Source organism: Protopterus annectens, chromosome 2.part2, assembly GCF_019279795.1.
Source record: "Protopterus annectens isolate FY-2018-M chromosome 2.part2, PAN1.0, whole genome shotgun sequence".
In the NCBI taxonomy this organism is placed as follows: domain Eukaryota; kingdom Metazoa; phylum Chordata; order Ceratodontiformes; family Protopteridae; genus Protopterus; species Protopterus annectens.
In genome coordinates, this window is record NC_056730.1 from 920,657,563 (window position 1) to 920,678,527 (window position 20,965).

The 20,965-nt window shown below is 36.4% G+C and overlaps 1 protein-coding gene across 1 annotated transcript in view; it reads left to right on the forward strand.

Annotated features, from left to right (window-relative positions):
- MSH3 (mutS homolog 3) overlaps positions 1-20,965 on the forward strand; it is a 3,764,176-nt gene that overhangs the window by 2,169,587 nt on the left and 1,573,624 nt on the right. Inside the window, exon 17 of the mRNA XM_044064237.1 lies at positions 12,952-13,068. Within this exon, the coding sequence (XP_043920172.1) occupies positions 12,952-13,068 (117 nt within the window). The remainder of the gene's footprint in view (positions 1-12,951; positions 13,069-20,965) is intronic.

The window sequence follows — 20,965 nt, forward strand, 5'->3', positions numbered from 1 at the left end:
TCTGCATGTATTGTTCCCACAGTTTCCATTTTTATGTGTAATTAATTTGTTTCTGAATCTACCCCTTTTCTAAATATTCAATTTCCAATTGTTTTATCTCTTGTTACTATATTCACTACTTCTCAGCCATAATTAGAGAGAGTAAGTCCTTACTGTGTCTAGGCAATTCTGATTGTGTCATTGCTCAAAAATCATTTTCTTAGTCATATTGCATCAGTTTGCTTATTCAGTATAATGTTTAATCCAGAAAATATTCCATCACATCTCCAACATTTATCTACTATTTAAAGATCCCAAATATTTTAGACTTTGTTTATATATATATATATATATATATATATATATATATATATATATATATATATATATATATATTCTCCCATTGTTTCTTTGTGAATTGCTTATCCAGTCTCTAGTCCTTTCTAACCTCCATAATTATGTTATCCCATTTTTTATCAGCAGGTTCTGTTCTAGATTCTGCTTAAAACGCCGTCAGTGCTGGTCTTTCAGTTAAGATGCCCCTATTTATTTTTCTTTAAGGAAATCTGTAACATGCATTCCAAATAAATTCTTGGCCTCTTCTTGTTCTGTTACCTTTCCTCATTATTGTCTGTATTCCTGATTGCAGTCATCTTTGTCATCAGAATCTTTCTTAGAATATTTTCTGCTATTTTATGAATATAATATTGTGTATGGATATTGTTATTCTTCTTAAGATTCCTCGGCCAAAATCCCAGTCTGTTCTTATTTCTTGAGCTTCTCCCCTGTTTTGTCCTCATCCCTTTCCACTTTGAATTATAGATTTCTGCTTGTGCTATTCAGATCAGATAATCTTAAGCCATCTCATTCTCTTTGAGGAATCAGCTTATCCCACTTAACCCTTGCTATCCCCCCAATAATTTCCTTCAAGTCTTTATTAATTATTGTCCATCACGTCTTCTCTGGTTGATAAAAATATGCCTGACCTGTATAAAACTAAAGGGACTAAAAATATTTTCAGTACCTATATGTTACTGTCCATATTCATAAACAAGAGCTGCCTTAAGAAAATACTTTTAATCCATTCTTCATCTTATCATGTCCCTGTAAATTTGGATATTGCTGAACCAGTTCATGTGTGGGTAAATAATTTATGGCTTTAGCATTTGTTTTACCTTCATTAATTTTGTATTCTGAAAAGAAACTGTCTTGATGTCTTAATGTCTTAACTATAAAATCAGTTAACAGAAAATGTACAGAGTCAAACCACCATTGCCCACTCCCATCTAATCTCTACTCTACTCTACTGTATGCCTTACCAATATACAAAAACCTATCCAAAAAGAATCTTCTCAAACTTGCTACCTCTTATCATAATATTGCCAGGTTTGCTACTGGTAAAAACCCTTCAGAACCCATCACTGTCAGAATCTCAAAACAACTCGGATGGCTTGAACTTCAAAACCAGCTTCAATTCAACTGACTTACAATTGCCCATAAGATCCTTTACCAGCCAAACAATATTCTCAGACCTCATAACTCCCTATAAAAATCTTAATGCCTTGCGTTCAACAAATAAACTCCTAGTTAACATCAACACGTTTCACAACATGGCAGGGGACTCTGTTCTCAAACACAACTGGGAAAAACTGGAACCTTCTACCTTATGAACTTACTTCCATTCCTTCCTTATCACTCTTCAAACAAAAACTTAAAACCTTCCTCAAAACACACTGGCTGTGCCCTTGTACCAACCCTGACTAACCTATTCTTAATGCTACTAATATTTTTCTAGCTGTTCTCTCTCCACTAAATTAATCTTCTGTAGTGCAATGGAAAGCATCTAGTAAGAACCTGGATACTATTTTTAGCCCCTAGCATATGTATATTATCTTGCTCTAAACTTTGTGTATAGTTTTATGATATGTACTGTTAAATGCATAAAATATATTCTATGTCTACTTCTTGTTTTTTTTTTGTAACAGTACTTATTGCCTGTTTGTATCTGTCTTGGAGCTTTTCTCGCCGGGCCTCTACTGAAAATGGACATATATCCAGCTAGACTAGCCCAGTCAACAAATGTAAAAATAAATAAAAATAAATTAATGTTCCTGTTTCATAGTCTGGATTTATCATTTAGAAAATAATATCATCTAGAAATAAAACTGACTTTTCTTGATTACCATACCAATTGTATCCTTGCAGTTATGCATCCCTAATTTTCTTTGCTAGTGACTCTAAATATGAAGCAAATAACAAAGGGGAAAATGAAACCCCTTCCTAGTTCCTCTATACAGACACAACTTATCAGAGAGCAACCCTCTCACTTGAATTCTTGCCTCTGATCCTTCATATACCCTCCTAATTAACATTATTATTGTATCAGGGAAAACAAATGCTTCTATTGCCCTACTCATAAAATCCCACCTTACTCTGTCAAATGTTTCTCTGCAACAAGAACCACTAACAGCAGTGCTTTTGTCTTAGTTTCTCTTTCTTTCTGGGTAATCATTGATCTGTTAGCATTGTCAGATATTTGTCCTGCCTCCACGAAACCAGTTTGTCCCTATCAATTTTGGCAACACCTTTGCCATTCTTTTATAGACATAAAGACTTAGTGTAAAATTGAAATAGTTTTGATGGTCTTTACTGTCTTGGGTATTACAGCCACCATAGCTTTCTTCCAAGATTTTGGTGCCTCCACTCCTTTCAAAATACTTTTAAACAAAACTTTCCAGATCGTTATCACTTTCTTCCATATTAACTTCCAGACTTCCGCAGGAAAACCATCAGTTCTTGGAGACTTTCCTGCAGATTGATTATACATCATTGTTTGTATCTCATCTCTTCCTACTTTGACTGTTAATCTCATCCACCTCTAACCTTGGCATAATTATTATAAATGTTTCCATTTGTGCACTTTCTTGATTTCCATATTTCTCTGCTTTAGACAAATTTTCATAAAATGTCTGGAATATCTCCCATACTTCTACACAATCTCTGGTTAGTTTTCTTGTTATGGGCTCCCTATGTTTGTTGACAACCATTTCTACTTTCTGTTACCTAAATCATTGGGCTAAAAGATTTTGTGCTCTGGAGTTATTCTCAACAATAGTTGCTTAACAAGAGTCTTTCTAAACTCATGCTTATTATCCGGATACTCTGTTATTTTTTCTCTAGCTATGCAGCTGTACCTCTTCTTGTTCTGGGAGAGTACCCTTAGTTTGCAATAATATAACCTTTGGCAGCCCCTCCAAGTAATTAATTTTGCTTCTTATAACCATATCTGTTTTTCCTTTTGTTTTTAAACTCCATTTCATTTTATTCCTCTGACTAGCTATAACTTTTGAAGAAATTTCTGTCTTCCCTAAAACTCTTGAATAATTTCTACAACCCATTCCTTAAATTCCTCTCTTTTTAACAGACAGGTGGGAAAGTGCAGCATCTCATTTTTATTTCATTACCCTTCATTTTTATCTGACTTATTAGTACATGATCTGAAATTCCTGTGAAATATATTTTCTGTGTAGTCTAGCCAAGTTATTGTACATTGGGAAGTAATATGTAAATTCTGTCTGATTTTCTACAACTGAATTCATGTTTTCCATACCAAATATTTTCTTAAATTTCTTCAGAAGTCTACCCTCTTTTGTTATAGTTTTCCTTTTAGGTCTCCCAGATACATCCAAACTGTTGCAAATCTAGTTCCACTTTTTACCTGTAAGTATGTCTGTGTTGAAAGCCCATCATTTCTTCCCATATTTTCTTAAGTTCAATAATAGTTTTTGGTGGAATATAAATATATGCCAGCGTAATCCTCTTCCATTGCAAATAGCTCCTTACTACCACAATTCTACAACTATTATCCTTTTTTTCTTTTCTGTCACTTTTGGAGCTGTTCTTGCAATTAATATAATTACTCTCCTATTCCTATGTCCCTGATATTCTGCTGAATATCCATCCTGAAATCTTTTATCTAATTCTTATGTTCATCTCTTTCCAAATGTGTTTCTTTCCTGCAGCATTGCTATTTGCACTCTGCATTTCTTAGTATAATTTAATACTTTTACCTTTTTGTCTATACCTGTAATTTACTTGCCAAGATAATATGTATAGCATAGCTATTATGATAAGAAGTTATTATTCCCACCCACTCTACATGACAGCTTTTTTGAATGTGCATTTCTAGTTTGGTGTTAACATACAAACACTAATATTTGAAAGATGGATCTTTTATACAGTTGTTTCCTGTCATCGCTATTTGAACCTGTCACATTTTCCAAGACTTTCTGACTTAATAAAAACCCTAAAAAACACTAAATACATTTTTCCAAGTTAACCCTGAGCTTCCACTTTCACTGATTGGTGTGTTCTTTTCTTATCCCTGTTTCCCTCCCATATGTGAAAAACAGTTTGTATATTTTCCAAGAAAAAAGTGCACTGACTATCTTTAAAGCTGATTTATACACTGTTCCATTAAATGCATTAAACTATTGAGGCAGCTAGGGAAGGGTCTCTGTCTTATTCACTTCCAGTAATTTCAAACTTTTAAGTTTTACTGAACTGTTCATGCTTCTACTGTAACATGTTGCATTTCCCTCTGCAAAAAATGCCCAGAGCTCCTTTCTTCTCTTTTTACTTTGTCAAGCCTGTATTTCTTACAAATAAAAAAGTACTTGTTTACTTTAATATCTGTATCACATGCAACAGACACTGAAAAGGCTCACCACTACCACCAAAATTAAAGTACGCCTGACTACATATGACAAAAAAACTTGTTTTATGAAATAGCGTGCAGTTTATATCATAAAATGTGTTATACCAATACTATTAAGAGCAACACTGTTTACTTAAATTTAACTTTTCCCTTTTAGTGTCCTAAACATTAATGACATAAAGTGGGGTATGTGCTTTAAAGTCCACCAAGAAGTTGAACAAAGTAGAAATCCAATTTTCTCAGCCACTTTTTCTTGCAAAGCCACGTTTCATAAATATGATTGATGCTTTATAATCTCACATTTATTCACTAATGTCAGCATTTTGGTCTTCTTCTTGTTCATCTACATTTCCCAAGCTTAGACTCTGGTTCTAGTCCAATGAATTCCTGATTCTTCTAGTTAACCTATGCTTTTTTCTTTCTCAATATTTTTTCTTTGGAACATAGGAAAAAGGTCTCACTGGCAATGTGTCTTTTTGAGCTTTGCTATCAGAAGAATGAAAACTAGAGTCCCCTTCTGTTTGGTGGCACAGTTTTTTGGATAAACATTTGTATTTTCTCCTTAGTCTGTTCTGAATCAAAAATGTCTTTGATCCTCCAGGAAAAGTATTCTGAAGACTGCTAGATACAGCAGCTTTGCTTTTTAAACATCTTTATTAAATTAACATGTATAACCTAGACAGTCATACATTTCTATAAATGAAAACAAACCATGTTGGCATATTTTAGTTTCAAACATTGTACATCACAAACAATATTGACATCATTTTAGTTTGCTAACATTATACATCACTTATAATCTATCCAGTCATAGTCAGTCAAACATTACATAGCTCATTCAAATCCTCCTCCTTTTAAACCTCATTCTTCCTCTTCATGTATTGTTCTCATAATTCCTATTTTTTATATGTAATTTGATCTTACACTTTTCTAAAGATCCCATTTCCAGATGTTTTATCTCTGTTACTATATTCACTACTTCTAATACAGTTGGTTTAGACTTCGATTTCCATTTTCTAGTAATTGCTTTTTTGGCGGCAACCATAATTAGACTCAGCAAGACCTTACTATGCCTAGACAATTCTGATTCTCTATCATAGCTCAGAAAATCATTTTCTTAGTCATACCAGTTTGCTCACCCAGTATTTCTGATAGAGTAGTCTGTAGGGAGTTTTTAAAGTCTGCCTACTCATTACACTCCCAAAAAATATGTTCCCAATTACCTCTTTCTTCCCCATCACATCTCCAATATTTTCTGTCTACCTGAGGAAAAAATCTTTGGAGTCTACTTGGGGTATAAAAATACCTATGTAAACACTTCCAAGCAAATATCTCAAATCTTTTAGACTTTGTTGCATATCTGGAAGATATATATATATATATATATATATATATATATATATATATATATATATATATATATATTCATTTCTAACCTCATCAGATTGATTCTTGGAGTTATCATGCAGTATTTTTATGCTCTGCTAATTATTCTTTTTTCAACTGCAGCTTCTGTTCTAGATCCTACTAAAAACTCTTTCAGTGCTGGTATTTCACTTAAGATCCTCCTATTTCTTTCTCTTTACCTGTACTCTGATATCAATCCTTGATGGGGAAGGCAGTCTCTAGCATGCAGTCCAAATAGATTCTTGGCCTCTTCCCATTCTATTACCTTTCCCTCTCTAATTAATTGTTGCCATTGCCTTGTTTCTTTTGCCAGTTTTCTCCAATAAATTCCAGCCCCTTCTTGCCTATTGTCTATATTCGTAATTGCAGTCATCTCTATCAGCAGAACCTCCTTTCTCCATTCCCTCGTTGGTTTAGTTCTTAGAATACTTTCTGCTACTTTCTGAATATAATATTCTGTATGGTTATTGTTATTCTCCTTAAGGATCTGCATTCAAAATCCCAGTCTCCTCTTGCTTCTTGAGCTTTCTCCCCTGTTTTGTCATCATCCATTTCCATTTTGAGTTATAGGTTTCTGCTTGTGCTGTGTATAGTAGCCTTAACTGTGTAGTTCTGAATTACCCCTTCAAATTGCATAATTCCAAACCGCCTTGTTCTATTGGAAGAATCAGCTTATCCCACTTAATTCTTGCTGTCTCTCCATCTCAGATAAAATCTTTCGGCTCTTTATTAATTGCTATCCAGAACTTCTCCCCTGGTTGATAAAAATATGCTTGATCTGTGTATAAAACTAAAGGGAATAAAAACATTTTAACTGCTTCTGTCTTGCTCCTCCTAAAATACTGCTAAACAAAACCTTCCCAATCTTTATCAGTTTTTTTATCTTCCAAACTTCCACAGGAATGCCATCTATTCTTGGGGAATTGCCTGTAGACTTTTTATATATCGCCATTTTTATCTGATCTCCTCCTATCCAAACTGTTAGTAATTGAGCCGCCTCTGCCTCTAACTTTGGTATATTTAATTCTTCCATAAATATTTCTATTCCTTTTAACCTAAACTTTAAACACAAACCTTTTAACATAAACCTTTTTATGATTTCCATATTTTTGTCCTTTATATAGACTTTCACAGAATTTCTGAAATATTTCTAATATCTCTATAGGATCTCCTGTTACCTTTCTTGTTATAGGCTCGCTAAGCTTGGCACGAGCCCTTTCTACTTTCTGTTGCCTGGGTTGTCCTGCTAATGCTAAAAGTTTTTGTGCTGTAGAGTAGTTATCAAAAAACAGTTGCTTAACAGTAATCTTTCTAAACTCATGCATATTATCAAGGTAGTCTGTTATGTTTTTTTGTTTATCATTCTGCAGTTGCTCCTGCTCCTGTTCTTGCTCTGTGATATTCCACTTATTCAGCAATACTTTAACATTTGTCATTTCCTCTAAATAATTCTTGTTACTTCTTAACCATATCTCCTTTTCCTTTATTTCCATCTTATTTTTAAAATCTACATTAATTTTATCCCTCTCCCTAGCTGTATTTTCAGAAAAAAAAAATCTGTCTTCTCTAACAACTTCTGAATAATTTCCACCACCTATTCCTTCACGTCCTCTCTTTTCAGGAGATAGGTGGGAAAGCACAGGTGTCTTATTTTTATTTCATTACTGTGTGTTTTTATTTTAGTTATTCTTGATGCATGATCTGAAATAGTTATTGGAGTGTATCAAGACCTTCAATTAAATACACATGTTCCAGTGAAATGTAAATTCTGTTTAGCCTAGCCCAGTTTTTGTTTCTTGAGGAATATTATGTAAATTCACTCTGAACTTCTAGTACTGAATTCACATCTTCCATGCCAAATATGTTCATAAATTACTTCAAATGTCTACTCTTCTTTGTTAAACTTTCCCTTCTGGACTCCCTAGACACATCTTCACTTCTGCAAATAGAATTTCATTCTCCATCTACAAGTAATATTCCCTGCTGAATACTGATTATTTCTCCCAGAATTTTCTTAAGAGACATTATAACAGTTTTAGGTGGAGTATAAATACATGCCAGTGTAATCCCCCTCCCTTGTCAGTAGTCCATTAGTACTACAAATCTACCATTGTTATCTTTTTTATCCTCTTCTATCACTATTGGAGCTCCTCTTGTAAGTAATATAAATACTTCTATTTCCCTTTGCACCAGGTATTCTGCTAACTATCCTGAAAACGTTTCTTTATCAAATTCAGATGTTTAGTTCTTTCCACTTGTGTCTCCTGTAACATAGCTATTTGTACTGTACATTTTTAAATGTTTTCACTACTCTTTATTTTTGTATTTATCTGTGAGACCACTGACTTTTAAAGATATTCCAGAAAGTATCATTATATTAAAAAGTTATTATTCCCACTTTTTATCTGTAACCACTTTTTTGTTAAATGTCTAGGTTCACCTTTTGTGTTAAATGCATACACTGTTTGGCAGGTTAAACTTTTATAAATGTTTTTTTTTGTCATGTCCATTTGAGCCTATGTCATATCTTACAAAACTAGCTTGCATTTTTCTTATCATTTCAGTAGGTCTGCCCATACCCACCCTACAGATATTTCCTTATTGCTTTAATATTGTATTGCTTCAGCATTGGCAAAGGCTGGTATCAATCTCATACAGCAGATATAATGTCACACCAGAGTTATACTGCTACTTAAAAGTGAACCTGCAAGCTACCGTAAAAATTGTAAACCAATAACTTGCCTTCCGATGATGTATAAACTGTACACGGGAATTGATGCTCACATAGTTTATAGTCATTTAGAAGAAAACTCAATTATGGCAGTAAAACAAAAGGGCAAGAAAGTTATGTGGAACAAAGAATCATTTGTTGTTAAATAGTTAGTCGTAGTGGAGAACTGTAAAAAGGGGAAGAGTCTAAGTATGGCATGGAATGACTACAAAAAACATTTGATAGTATCCCAAGACAGTCTGCTACGTACACGCTGGTTTACAAAGTCCATTGAACATGTGGGAGAAATAGACAAATGTAGGTTTTGTAAAATGGAATTGGAAACAGTTGTACACCTTGTTGTTGATTGTGACATACTAATTGCAGAAGGACTGTATATGGAAAGGCATGATAATGTAACAAGACTGTTGCACTGGGGATTGTACAAACATTATGGTATTGAAGTGGCTGAGAAACACTGGAAACATGAGCCACAAAGCATCATAGAAAATGATGTTTATATCACATGGGATCACCCATTACCAACAGTTCAAAAGATAGATGATAGAAAACCGGATATAGCTGTCCATGAAACATTGATCATTGAAATCAACACACTCAGTGACTACAGTGTGTTGAGTACAGAAAGAGACAAAATCATAAAATATCAGGATCTGCAGGCAGAAATGAGAGCAATGTGGAAGAAGGATACCCAACCCTGAAAAACAAAAAAGGCTGCAGGGATGACCAGTATCAACACTTTATTAAAACAAACAGATAAAATGAAGCGCTTTTTGTTTAGTAAAATGTCTAAACTTCCTCAGATTAAACAAGTCAACACCCACAGCATATTAAATAGCATACTTAATTAATCATGTGACAAAACCTCATTAATTCTTTAAAGTGCAATTGATACATAAGCAAGTCAAGTCATTTCAACATACACTACATAAAACAGTTATAAGTGAAATGCAATCTTAATTATTAGCCCTTATAACAAATGCATGAGGCACAAACTCTATTTAACAGTAATTACACTTTAAGTTTCATCTCTCCAAGCTTTTCAATTTCAAAATACAGGCAATGGAACAAGTTTCATTTAGTCCTAGGGGCTGACTAGAGTTTGTTCTTAGTTGCCACATCAACTCAAGTTTCTCCAGAAGTAGTGATGTAGGTCCCCATCTGATGTCTGTTAAAACTTGATAAATGGCTGAAAATTTAAACTTGTTTGATGGAAATTCTACATAATGACGTGCAAGTCCATTTTCTACTATGATCTTATTTATACAGTAAACATGCTCAGACACACGCTCCCTAAATTTGCGGTCCGTTTTACCAATGTAAAATGCTGGGCAATTTTGACATTGAGCCAAGTAGATTATTGATTTTGAATTACAGTTAAATCTATACTTGGTATTAAAGTTCTTACCATGAATTTTAAAATACAGCCCAGTTTCTACAAATTTACATTGGTTACATGAGTCACATTTATACATACTGGGGTTTCTACTAGTATGGGCAACTCGAGATTCAATCAGACTCTTTAAGTTTCTCCCTCTCCTAAATATAACTGTAGGAAGTGGCCCAACTTTCTGTGAAACATCCTTGCCCGCAATCAGGAGGTCCCAGTTTTTAATAGTATTTTCCTCAACTCATGGGCATCTACAGTAAAGGTGGTGACAAAACTCAAAGAAAAGCCGGGGATTAATCATATCCATCTCAGTATTATTAACCATATCTAAGTGCACCTTAGTAGTTAGTAGAAGAAGGATACCAAGACAGTTCCAATAGTAGTAAAAGCAACGGGTCTTATAAAAAAGACTCTACAATCGTATTTAGATTTGTTACTAATCCATGTAACCTTGTATGAATTGCAGAAGGAGTCATTACTGGGCACATAGCGGGTGCTGCGAAGAGCACTTTTTGCTGATATCAAAGATTGAAACAATACTAATTTTATGAACTTTAATTGTACTTTGACTTGGAATGGGGTCCGTTCCCATCATGGTTTTAGAAACCCAAATGATTTGGAGAAATTAAAAGAGTTACTCATTCCACATGCCAAAAGTCCCTTAATGACATGTCAAGTTACTGACTACTGACAGGCTAGACAACAACTGACTGTTGAAAAGAATCTTTTCAATTAAAGAAGCAAACCAGATTTATTTTTTGTTGTCTAATTAAAACATTTGTTCACATTTAAGCTGCCAGTTACACTTAAGCAGTAATGCTGTGTATCAGCTGCCTTTAAAGCACTGCAGGCTTGAATGAGACAAGGCAACCCATACAGCTAATGCTGCTGCAAGTGTGAAGAAGAATAGAGTGCAGTTGATATTCTAGGTGCAAAAAGCTAAAGTCATATCCCCATCATATTCCTTTCTTTTATTCCTTTCTATCAAAATGTCTTTTTCTTTTTTGATCTCATGGCCAGGCTGCCACCTCTGGGTTCCATAGTATCCATTCACCTTTTGTCTCATCTGCCACAAGTACATGCACTTTGTTAAGCTGGCATCACGCTTTCCTCTGCTTGTCAAATGCTACTTCCCCACCTGACACTGTATAACTTTCTCCTGCTCTTTGAGCTGACTAAGGTATCCCATCCAGTGCTGCAGCTGACAGTTCAGCTGTTCAGAAATATATGTCAACCCCTGGCAAGGGATTACAACTTCCAGTTAATTGAGGAAGGATCGTCCATGTCAGTATCCTGCATTGTCATTGTGACTTTGTCTTGACAGCAAGTTTAAATACCCTTAAGTAACAAGATTGTTTCTTGGCAAGAAACATCTCTTGCTGTCACCTTGAAGATTTTCCTGCTCTTCTCTGTGCTTCTTGCCACAAGCAACCATAGTATTGTATGATCCCCTTCATTAGTTCTTACAGCTAGCTATGTCTAGGTCACAAAACATTCATGCCGCCCTCTGGTAGAACCCCCTTCTCTTTGCATAACTTCCTATATTTAATCACTTTAAAAACCCTCCCTAAGCAACATATGCTGTCTGTTAAAGTTTGTATAGTTTTTAAGTGATTTTGTTACCACTAATCTGTTTTATCTGCTGGGTCTCAGCACGCCTATTCAGTATTTGCGGCACCAATGGACAGTTCCTAAGTTCTTCCCCTGTACAGGGTGAGCAGTGACATCAGTTTGATTCTTGAGCACTTGCCCCCACTTAACTGCAGATGATTTGCTGGCTCTACCTCCATCACTTTGTTTTACTGGACTAGAGACCTGAGTTCTAATTGGCATGTCTGATGTGAGAGACCTGGAGGGGGAGGAGTTTGAGTGGTTATTACTTGTAACTACTTCTTGCTCTGTCTCAGTAATCTATGTCTCCTGTATAGACTTCCTTAGTGCAGAAGACACATGCATGATCTCTCTTCTTGGCTTTAGTGCTGCCATTCTACCAACTGTCATCTCCTTATGTATTTATAAGTTTTGGAATGTTTCTGTTTTTTATTTGTTCTGCGTCCTAATGTGGGATACATTGAAATTAAGCCTTTAGTGAAAAGTATTGGAATTGCAGTATGTTTGGTACATAAATAAATACCACTAGGAGGATATCCTTGTTATTTTGTAGAGTGGCTGCTTCTGGTGCCATTGTGAACATCCCTTGTTTGGTTGCTTAAAAAAGTGTTCATTTTGTACTATAACTGACATCTTATACTTCCTTAAATATGTTATTGTGAGCTACAGTGAGCGTTTGTTCTTTGCTGGCTACATATGTGAATTTATTCATCTTTCATTGCCTATTCCAGATCAGCTTTACACCATCCATAGCTCAACGTATAAAATATAAAATGCTGTAATCTTGTTTTGGCCTTCCTGGCACATTAGGGTTTTTTTAAGAAAACTATCTGAGAAATATTGATACAGAGTAACGTGCAGTAGTCACAGGCTCTTGTTTTGAAATGGAATCTGCTAATGCACTTTCAGCTGATTTTGCCATAGTAACCATCTTTTTTATTTGTGATAAACAACTGAAAAAATACAATGCTATTTAATAGCACTGTTCATGTTTTCATTCATGCTTTCTTAAGGCTGCTGCACGACAGGAGTATTAAAGTCTAATTTTCTTCATTGATGGCATAACCCATTGCTTGCTAACCTTGAATTCTCCTCTCTCTCTTTTTCTAAATGTAGCACAAAAGCAGTCAGCCGCTTCCACACTCCTTTCATCGCTGAGAGGTGTAGACGACTGAGTCAGCTCCGAGAGCAGCTAGTCCTTGACTGCAACACTGAATGGCTTAATTTTTTGCAGTAAGTTGATGTCAATATGTTTATGAGCAACTTATTTGCAGTGCAGTTTATGTGAAAAAAGACAGCAGTTCACACCAAGATATTGTAGCAAAATGCCTTTGACACTTGAAAGAACCTCTGAGACTACACTCTGTATGTCATTAAAAGAGATCCAAAGAGTTCTAGAATATATATTTTGATAGATATCATAACATTTCTTATCAGGCTGTCACTCACACAATTTGTTACAACATGTTACAATCTTTGTTTTGTCTGAAGTCATCCCTACTTTTTATTGCAGCAGACATTTTTATGATGTGTTGCAATAACTTGCAATGTGTACCATACCATAGACTTGTGCTGAGCAAAAAGAATTTAGTTAATTGTCATTTAATTGTATTATTAGTTTGAAGCTCATGTTTTTAAGATGTTGTCACATAATCGTATTGCTTTTTGCATACTGCAGATGTGTAAATGAAAATCCATATTTTGCCATTCTGTTGAATAATAGGTTAAATCGCTGCATCCTAAAACAGCATCTTTGCAAAAATGCTCTGATATACTCATTAATTTTTCAACAAATGAGTCTATGTTGCTGTCCATTTGGAATTACAAGTACCTGGGGTACTTCAGGCCCTGTGATAAGAAACTGTCTGTGATGCAGTTACTGTAATTGCTGTATATTAACCCATAGGCTGCTTGTGATGCAGTTACTGTAATTGCTGTCTGCTAATCTATAGACTGGTTGTATATGTACAAAAACTGAAATGTTTTGGACATAGAAGAAAGTGGAGTCCATTAGAGTATTTTGATCTGTACATCCAAGTATTGACATACCTACTTCAGCAAATAAATAGTGTATGTAGGGAAGCATTGAAGCAAAAGTACATGTCTGAATGTTTTCTTTCTTTCTTACGATGGTAAAGCTGCCTTTACACTGAATTTCTGCCTCCATCTCCTTTTGCTTTGGCCTGCTTGTGAATTTGACTGCTTTGCATTTAGGAATAAGACCAAGACCACAGGAGGAATTTAATAACTTGACACTGGAGAGCCCAGGTTTGCCCTTTATGTGTGGAGTCTTGCATCATTTGACAACAGCACAGGGTCCTTATAAAACTATGGGGCACATGAAGCATGCATGTTTCACAGTTCTGTTAATGCTGTGATGAGAAAGAGCGTTAACATTTACTCATGAAATGTCCATCACATTCTGCAAGAGTAGGTCGATGCAATCACCTTCTGAGATATTTCAGCTGCATTTCTTCTATGAGTAACTAGGTAAAAGGGCAAGAAGTAAGTTATGACAGTTTAATCTGAATGGAATTAAAAGCATATTGTGGGTGTTTGACTGGTTGCTTGGTTGGTGCCTTGGGCACTGAGTGGATATCCGCTTTCTAGATTAATGCTGTAAAAAGAAATTCTGGAGTGTATGTTTCCTACTCTGTCTTTATGTTACAGACTGAATGCTAATTCCTTAAGGAACTACATGCAGTTCATTGATGTGCCTGCATTAGTCTAAGCAGGCAAAAATCTTCGTAATTAAAAATGATGTGTGGGTATGTAAGTGTGCTGTAATTAGCCTTGCTAAGGTTTGCTGTCAGTACGGTTAACTTAACTTCTTAACATTAGTGCAACACGTGTCATTTTGTCACTATGAAGGATAGTTTGGTTAACCTCCTACAAACCTTTAGGTGGACTTGATGTCTTGAAAAAGAATTCTGAGAAAGTGTATATGAAGTACTTTTGGAGTCCTGGCTATGACTTCCAATAGTGGCATTCTTTGTTATATTTTCTGTTTCTCTGTTTCTATTTCTGTCTCTGTCTTTCTCTTATAGAGGGCTCTTTTTAACACTTCTTTGTTAATGTTGCTAAATGAATATTGATACACACTTTTGTAGCACAGTGCCTTTTACTGTGAATTTTGGGGCACAGAAATGCCACAATTCAACAGCTGCATTCCTTGCCTTCTATTTATTCTAAGACATTGTAAGTGGGAAAGCCATAAGACAGTGAAGCCATCTTTTGGTAACATATAGAGATAAAGTCCTGACTATGGCCCAACTGACTTAAGAACAGCTACAGGTTTGGAAGCTAGAAGGAGCATACCTCTCAGCTGTACAGATTTTCACAGATTGTCCAGATTTTTGTCTCATATTTTTGGTCCATTTTTCATAAAATTATGGTTTTCTGGCAAATCATTAAAGACTGAAGTTAGAAAAGAATAATCAACATGTGAGTTTCAGACTTCATACCCTTCAGAAAATTCATGTTAATGCACAACCTGTTGTTCTATCAACTTTGTAAGATTGTAAGAGCAATATTTAAAAATTCTCTATTTTGGGGCCTTTGTCCCACTTTTATTTATGGCTTTGTCCAAATTTCTTGTTTGAAGAGTTTGAGAGGTATGAGAAGGAGCTGTTGGTGGATGGATGTGCCCATTCTGGAAGGGATAGGAATAGTCTGGGGCTATCCATTGAAATTGGACTCATTCAGAGGAGGGGTGGTGCTTCAACAGGTGGTCCCAGTGACAGTTTGCCCACCATGGGATTGACAACCCACATCAAAGAAGGCAATGTGGTCCCTTCTGTGATTCACGTGTTCCCCTGCATAGGGGAAGGTTTTGGTCCAAAATAAATACAAACCATCACTGAAGCTTCTTGTATTACTGCCTCTCCCAGCCAGCCCTCACCCTAACTGAGGAGGTTTGGTAGTCATCAGGCACTGCAGGAAAAATATATAGGGGAAAAACGTAGGGCAGTAGTAGGTTCTTGAAACAACTAACACTAGCGGACCTCACACTGACAGGCAAAGACTTAGCAACATGATTCAGCAATCCCATCATTTGGAAAAAAAACATTTATTTACGTCTGGGTCAGGCGGGCATTCATTTGCTCTGATTATTTCCTCTGTACTTCTGACAGCCATTTTTTGTCACCTCTTAAATATGCATGAGAAAAATTGCTTAATACGGGTATGTTCATGTGTTTAACTTTTGGTGTACTTTCAAAACTCTGCACTGTCTTATCACTCAATGTTTTATGGGCTTTACATTCGTACACTGGTTGACACTGCCTTCTTGCAGTGCTTGGTTGTCAGGTTCTGTGCTTTGCAGGGCTGTCTTTTGTGTTGAGTCTGCATGTCCTCACTTGTCCTGAGATTTTTTGCTGGATATGATGGTTTCCTGTTATACAACACAAAGACATAATGTTGATGAGTTGGGAAGCCTAGAAATTAATCCCAGATGTTTGACTTAGTGAGTGTTTGTGCATGCATATGTGTGTACATTTATGTGTATGTGTGTCCTATGATATAGTGGCATTGTATTAGGATTTAGTGTCTCTCCCCCCCACCCACTGAATTCAAGGGTAGGCTATGGATCCCCATGACCCTAAATTAGATAAAGCAGGTATTGGGAATGAATGAATTTCTTTCTTGATGCAGAAAGTGGCATATATTGGCAATCAGCATATTCTTGCAAAGACCTCTATTTATTTTTGACCGTTCCTTATCCTGAGTCCCATGCATAAGACTGATGCATGTTCTTTAAGTTAGCATTTCAGATTGTGCTCTTCCAGGATCAGAAAACCTGTGAAGAGCCCCTGCTCGTTGTAAAAGAACAGAAAACGAACATCAGAATTATGAAGCAGGAATTTTCCTTGACAGGGACTATGTTTGCTAGGCAGTTACAATCCTTACTCCAGCATTTTCTCACCCAAATCTAAACAAACAAGCAAAGAAATAAAACTTGTGGCCATCAGCATAAGAAAATTAAAGACAGAAGCATACTCTTTTCAGTCATTCTCTATTGTTATCCTAGGAACACCAGTAGCATTGAGCATGCAAGGCCTTCAGGTACAACTCCAGCTTTAATCTGGCCTTTTACCTCTGGACAAAACACTATTGTCTGTGGCAATTTCTGCTTGCAGTCACTGTCACTCTTATTCTGTGCCAGGGGCTCTGACACTCTGACAGTCCTACGCTATGAGAATTCAGTCATCCCTTCCACTTTGGATGCTTGTTTGAATTCCTTTCTGTGATTTTCTCATTATACCATCTATATTTGGTCTTGTTTGATGCAGTGCTATTGACCAATATTCTCAGGCCTTTTGTGAAGGAAACATTGATTGTAGGTTCTCTTCTAGGTTAGGTCTCTGTACAGCTTTGTATGATCAATGGAAATGCAAGGCAACTGAGTTTTACAGCCATTTACTCCATGCCACTACCTATCCGTAAATTGAACCCCTATTTGAAAGATGGTTAGGCCAGTCTAGTACAAGCAGTGTTCCAACTCATAGCGGGGTTCCCAGTGAGAATGCGTGATCATCAGGGTTTAACTCTAAACACACTGCTGTTCATACTGGTGATGAACTACTTTAGCAAACAGATTGGAGGGGATAGATCAACAGAGTTGCTGTGTGCAGGTGATATGGAAATACAGGCAGACTCTGAGAAAGAACTTCAGCCAAGGATAGGAGAATGGAATGCAAAACTAAAGGCACAAGGGTAAAATTAAATACAGATAAGACTTTTGTCATGGCAGCAAATGGAAGAAATCAGAAGAAACTGATAATTGAGCTTGAAGGGAAAATAGTGGAACAATTTAACAGCTTCAAGTATCTGGAAATGGGGGTTGCGGAGAAGGAAAGTCAAAGCTAGAATCAAATGGGTTGCAGCCAACTGGCACAGAGTGTCAGGGGTAGTGTATGACAGAAGAATGTCAAAGAAGCTGAATGATAAGGTGTACAAAGCAGAGGTGCTGTATGGTGCATAAATCTTGACAGTGAAGGCACAGCATTTAAGGAAGCTAGAGGTGATGGAGATGAAGTGCCTGCGATGGGGTAGTAGGATGCACACTATGGGACATTAGAAGAAATCAGACCAGAAACCAAAGTATCTCCATTTGCAGAGAACGTCAAAGAAAACAGATTAAGGTGGTTTGGCACATGTTCAGGAAAGCAGACGACAATCTGGTGAATAAAATTTGGGCAGACAGGAAGAAGGTAAGAGGAAGCAAGGGTATCCAGCAAAAGGATGGACTCTGGGAGAAAAGATCTGCAACAGCCGGGCATGAGTGTCAAAGGCAGGAGAGTGGTATTGAATTTAGAGTGATGGGAACACTTAGCACAACACCCAACCCCATGTAAAAAATGGGAAAAAGGGGGTTGATAATGAGATGGTGATGGTAGGTGAAAGCTAGGCCAGACAAGTCAGTGATGAATTTGTGAATACCCATCCAGTCATCCTGTTCCAAGATATTGTATCATACTGCTCAGTTTGCAGTATGAGTCTGGTCCAGAGGTGGGGAAGGAGCCTTTTTCTCCACTATGTTTTGTTTGCTGATAAACAATTTAGATATGTGGTTCTGGTATTTATTGGACTATTTCATTTGTACTAAAAATAAATGAAACGGAAACCAACCAGCATTCTTTGACACGTTTAATGAAACTACATTAAAAAGATGTTTAAAGATAGAGACTGAGTGCTTTTATCTTTACACCATCAAAGACTCAGAGTGATTATCTGCCATAGTTAAAGGCTATAAATACTAAAAAGTCAACCTGTCAGAACTGAAACATTTGCATAACCAGTGTGATGTCATTCAACAAGATGAAACTAATAGAACAAGTTAAAAACACATTAGCATGTCAAAATCACTGTGATTTAAGAATGCATATAAATACAAGGCTGTAAAACCATAAAATGTCAATAAAGAGTAAACATGACAAGTAAATATGTTTTAAAATGGTAAAAACTGAACACTGTCTCATATTAAAGCAGCTTTTTTTCCTTAAGAATGCTTAAAAAGGAAATGGTGTCATTAATACCAGGAGCAACTGAGGCATTGAGCTTCAATTGCCAAGTAAGCTCTTTAAACTTAAGAAGAATTTCAAAGTCTCCACTAAAATTCACAACTATCCCCTGTCAATAATGAAAAATAGGAACTTCTTAAAGTTATGACAATCAATAGTATGTCTGAACAAAGCATTAGTAGTTTTCCTTCTCCTGGTATCATAAACATGCTCACATATTCTTTCTTTAAATTTTTCTGATCATGTTCCCCACATAGAAGGCATTACAGGAGCTGCATGTGGCAGGGTAGACAATATGGGAGGTGTTACAGTTACACCTCCCGGGGCAGGGGAGAGTTCTTGCAAAACTGTCTGCTTAAGAATAGGGACCTTCATAGATGAAGCTACACATCTTACAGGTCCCACACTTCCACATCACTGCCTGACCCACCATTGATTTTGTTCTACTAGAAGGCAATTCCAAAAGAGTCTCGATATTTTTCCTTTTGAAAAAACAATCACTAGAGCAGTTCCTTAACACTTTTTAATGTCATCAGGGAATACTATGTCCCAATTCAACATTACTAAGGTAGTATATTGGAATACATCCTTGCTATACAGGATGGTAAAAATAGGAGTGGGCAAGTGGAACAGATCATTACTTGTCCTGCCAGCTATTATTTCACTTACATTTTTAGCTGTGCACGACTTAATTTTCAAAATGGGAGAAAAACGGTCATTGCGATGACCCACCACGTCAGCTTTAATGTTTCTTAACAACTGAATAAGATACCCCCTTTCCATAAACATACACATTAAGTAATATATCTCCTTGTCAGAAATGTTGTTGTCTGATATTAATATTGAAAGCCTCACCATTTGGCCTTTAACAACAGACTTTTTTGATGAAAAGGGTGGCAACTATTAAAATGGAGATATGTGTTGGAAAACATCTCCTTTCTGTAAGTTGTTGAAGAATAACACTCATTGGCAGAATTCTTCTCAGGCATAAAATCCAAATAAGTGATACTGTTAGTACCAATGGAATAAGTAAACATAAGAAAGGGTGTAGAATTTTGCCACTGAGTATAAAATATTTCCCATTATTCAGTGGTACCTTTCCACAAAATAAGCATGTCATCTAAGAACCTGTAATACTTGTGCACCATAAATAGAAATTGGAGGATAAAACACGTCCTTTCCTCCTACACAGCTAACACTACATTAGCATGCAGCACCTATTGCAACTCCTGATACCTGATGGTAGTACTCTCCCTAAAAAAAAAAAAAAAAAAAAAAAAAAATTAAATGATTGATCTGAAGTAGTTTACTTCATTTAGTCTTCAACCTGTGGGATACCGGATCCGTATCTGATCTGAGCCAGCAATCTTATTAGCATCTGCTCCAAGCTCCTCCCCTTACCCATAATACAACTCCACTACCTTCAACCCCCAGATCTCGTTTGCCGTGGCTAGCTAAAGCATCGTGATCTCTAGAGCTCCAAGTAGTAAGTGGATATTAAAGCTTTTAGAAAGCCTTTTTTTCTCTACTAACTTCAGGATAGTGATTAGTGTAGGTTCCTCTTTTCTCCCCTTGCTTGGTGTGTCGTGTGTTTAAACTTTAGTGTTGTTTAGCTTAGGTTAGCATAGTTAGTGAGTGTACTTGCTTTCCCTCCCCCCTCAGTGTGTTTTGTGTGTGTGTGTGTGTGTGTGTGTGTGTGTGTGTGTGTGTGTGTGTGTGTGTGAGGTGAGTGGTTCTATCTACTTGTTTTTCCTCTTGTATAAATGGCTGATAAGCCAGTGTTTAAAAGGTGCACTGAGTGTGGCCATAAGTTGTTCCCAGCAGATGCCTACACTCTTTGTGAATATGATTGGGTGTGGCCCATCTCAGTACAGACTGCTCTATATGCGTTTGTTTTAACCCGCGTGCAGTCAAGAACTGGAAGGATAAGTTGGCCCTGAAAGGCCTTCTTCCCACTTCTGAGGTGGTTGCCTTGACCTCAGCTTCGGTCACAGCGGCTGCTATGGTTACCTCTACTTCTTCTCTTGCCCTTGCTTCTCCTCCCTCCCAGGCCGAGACTCAGCCTCTCGTTTCAAAGCCTGTGGAAGTAGAATGGAAATGGGGCAGAG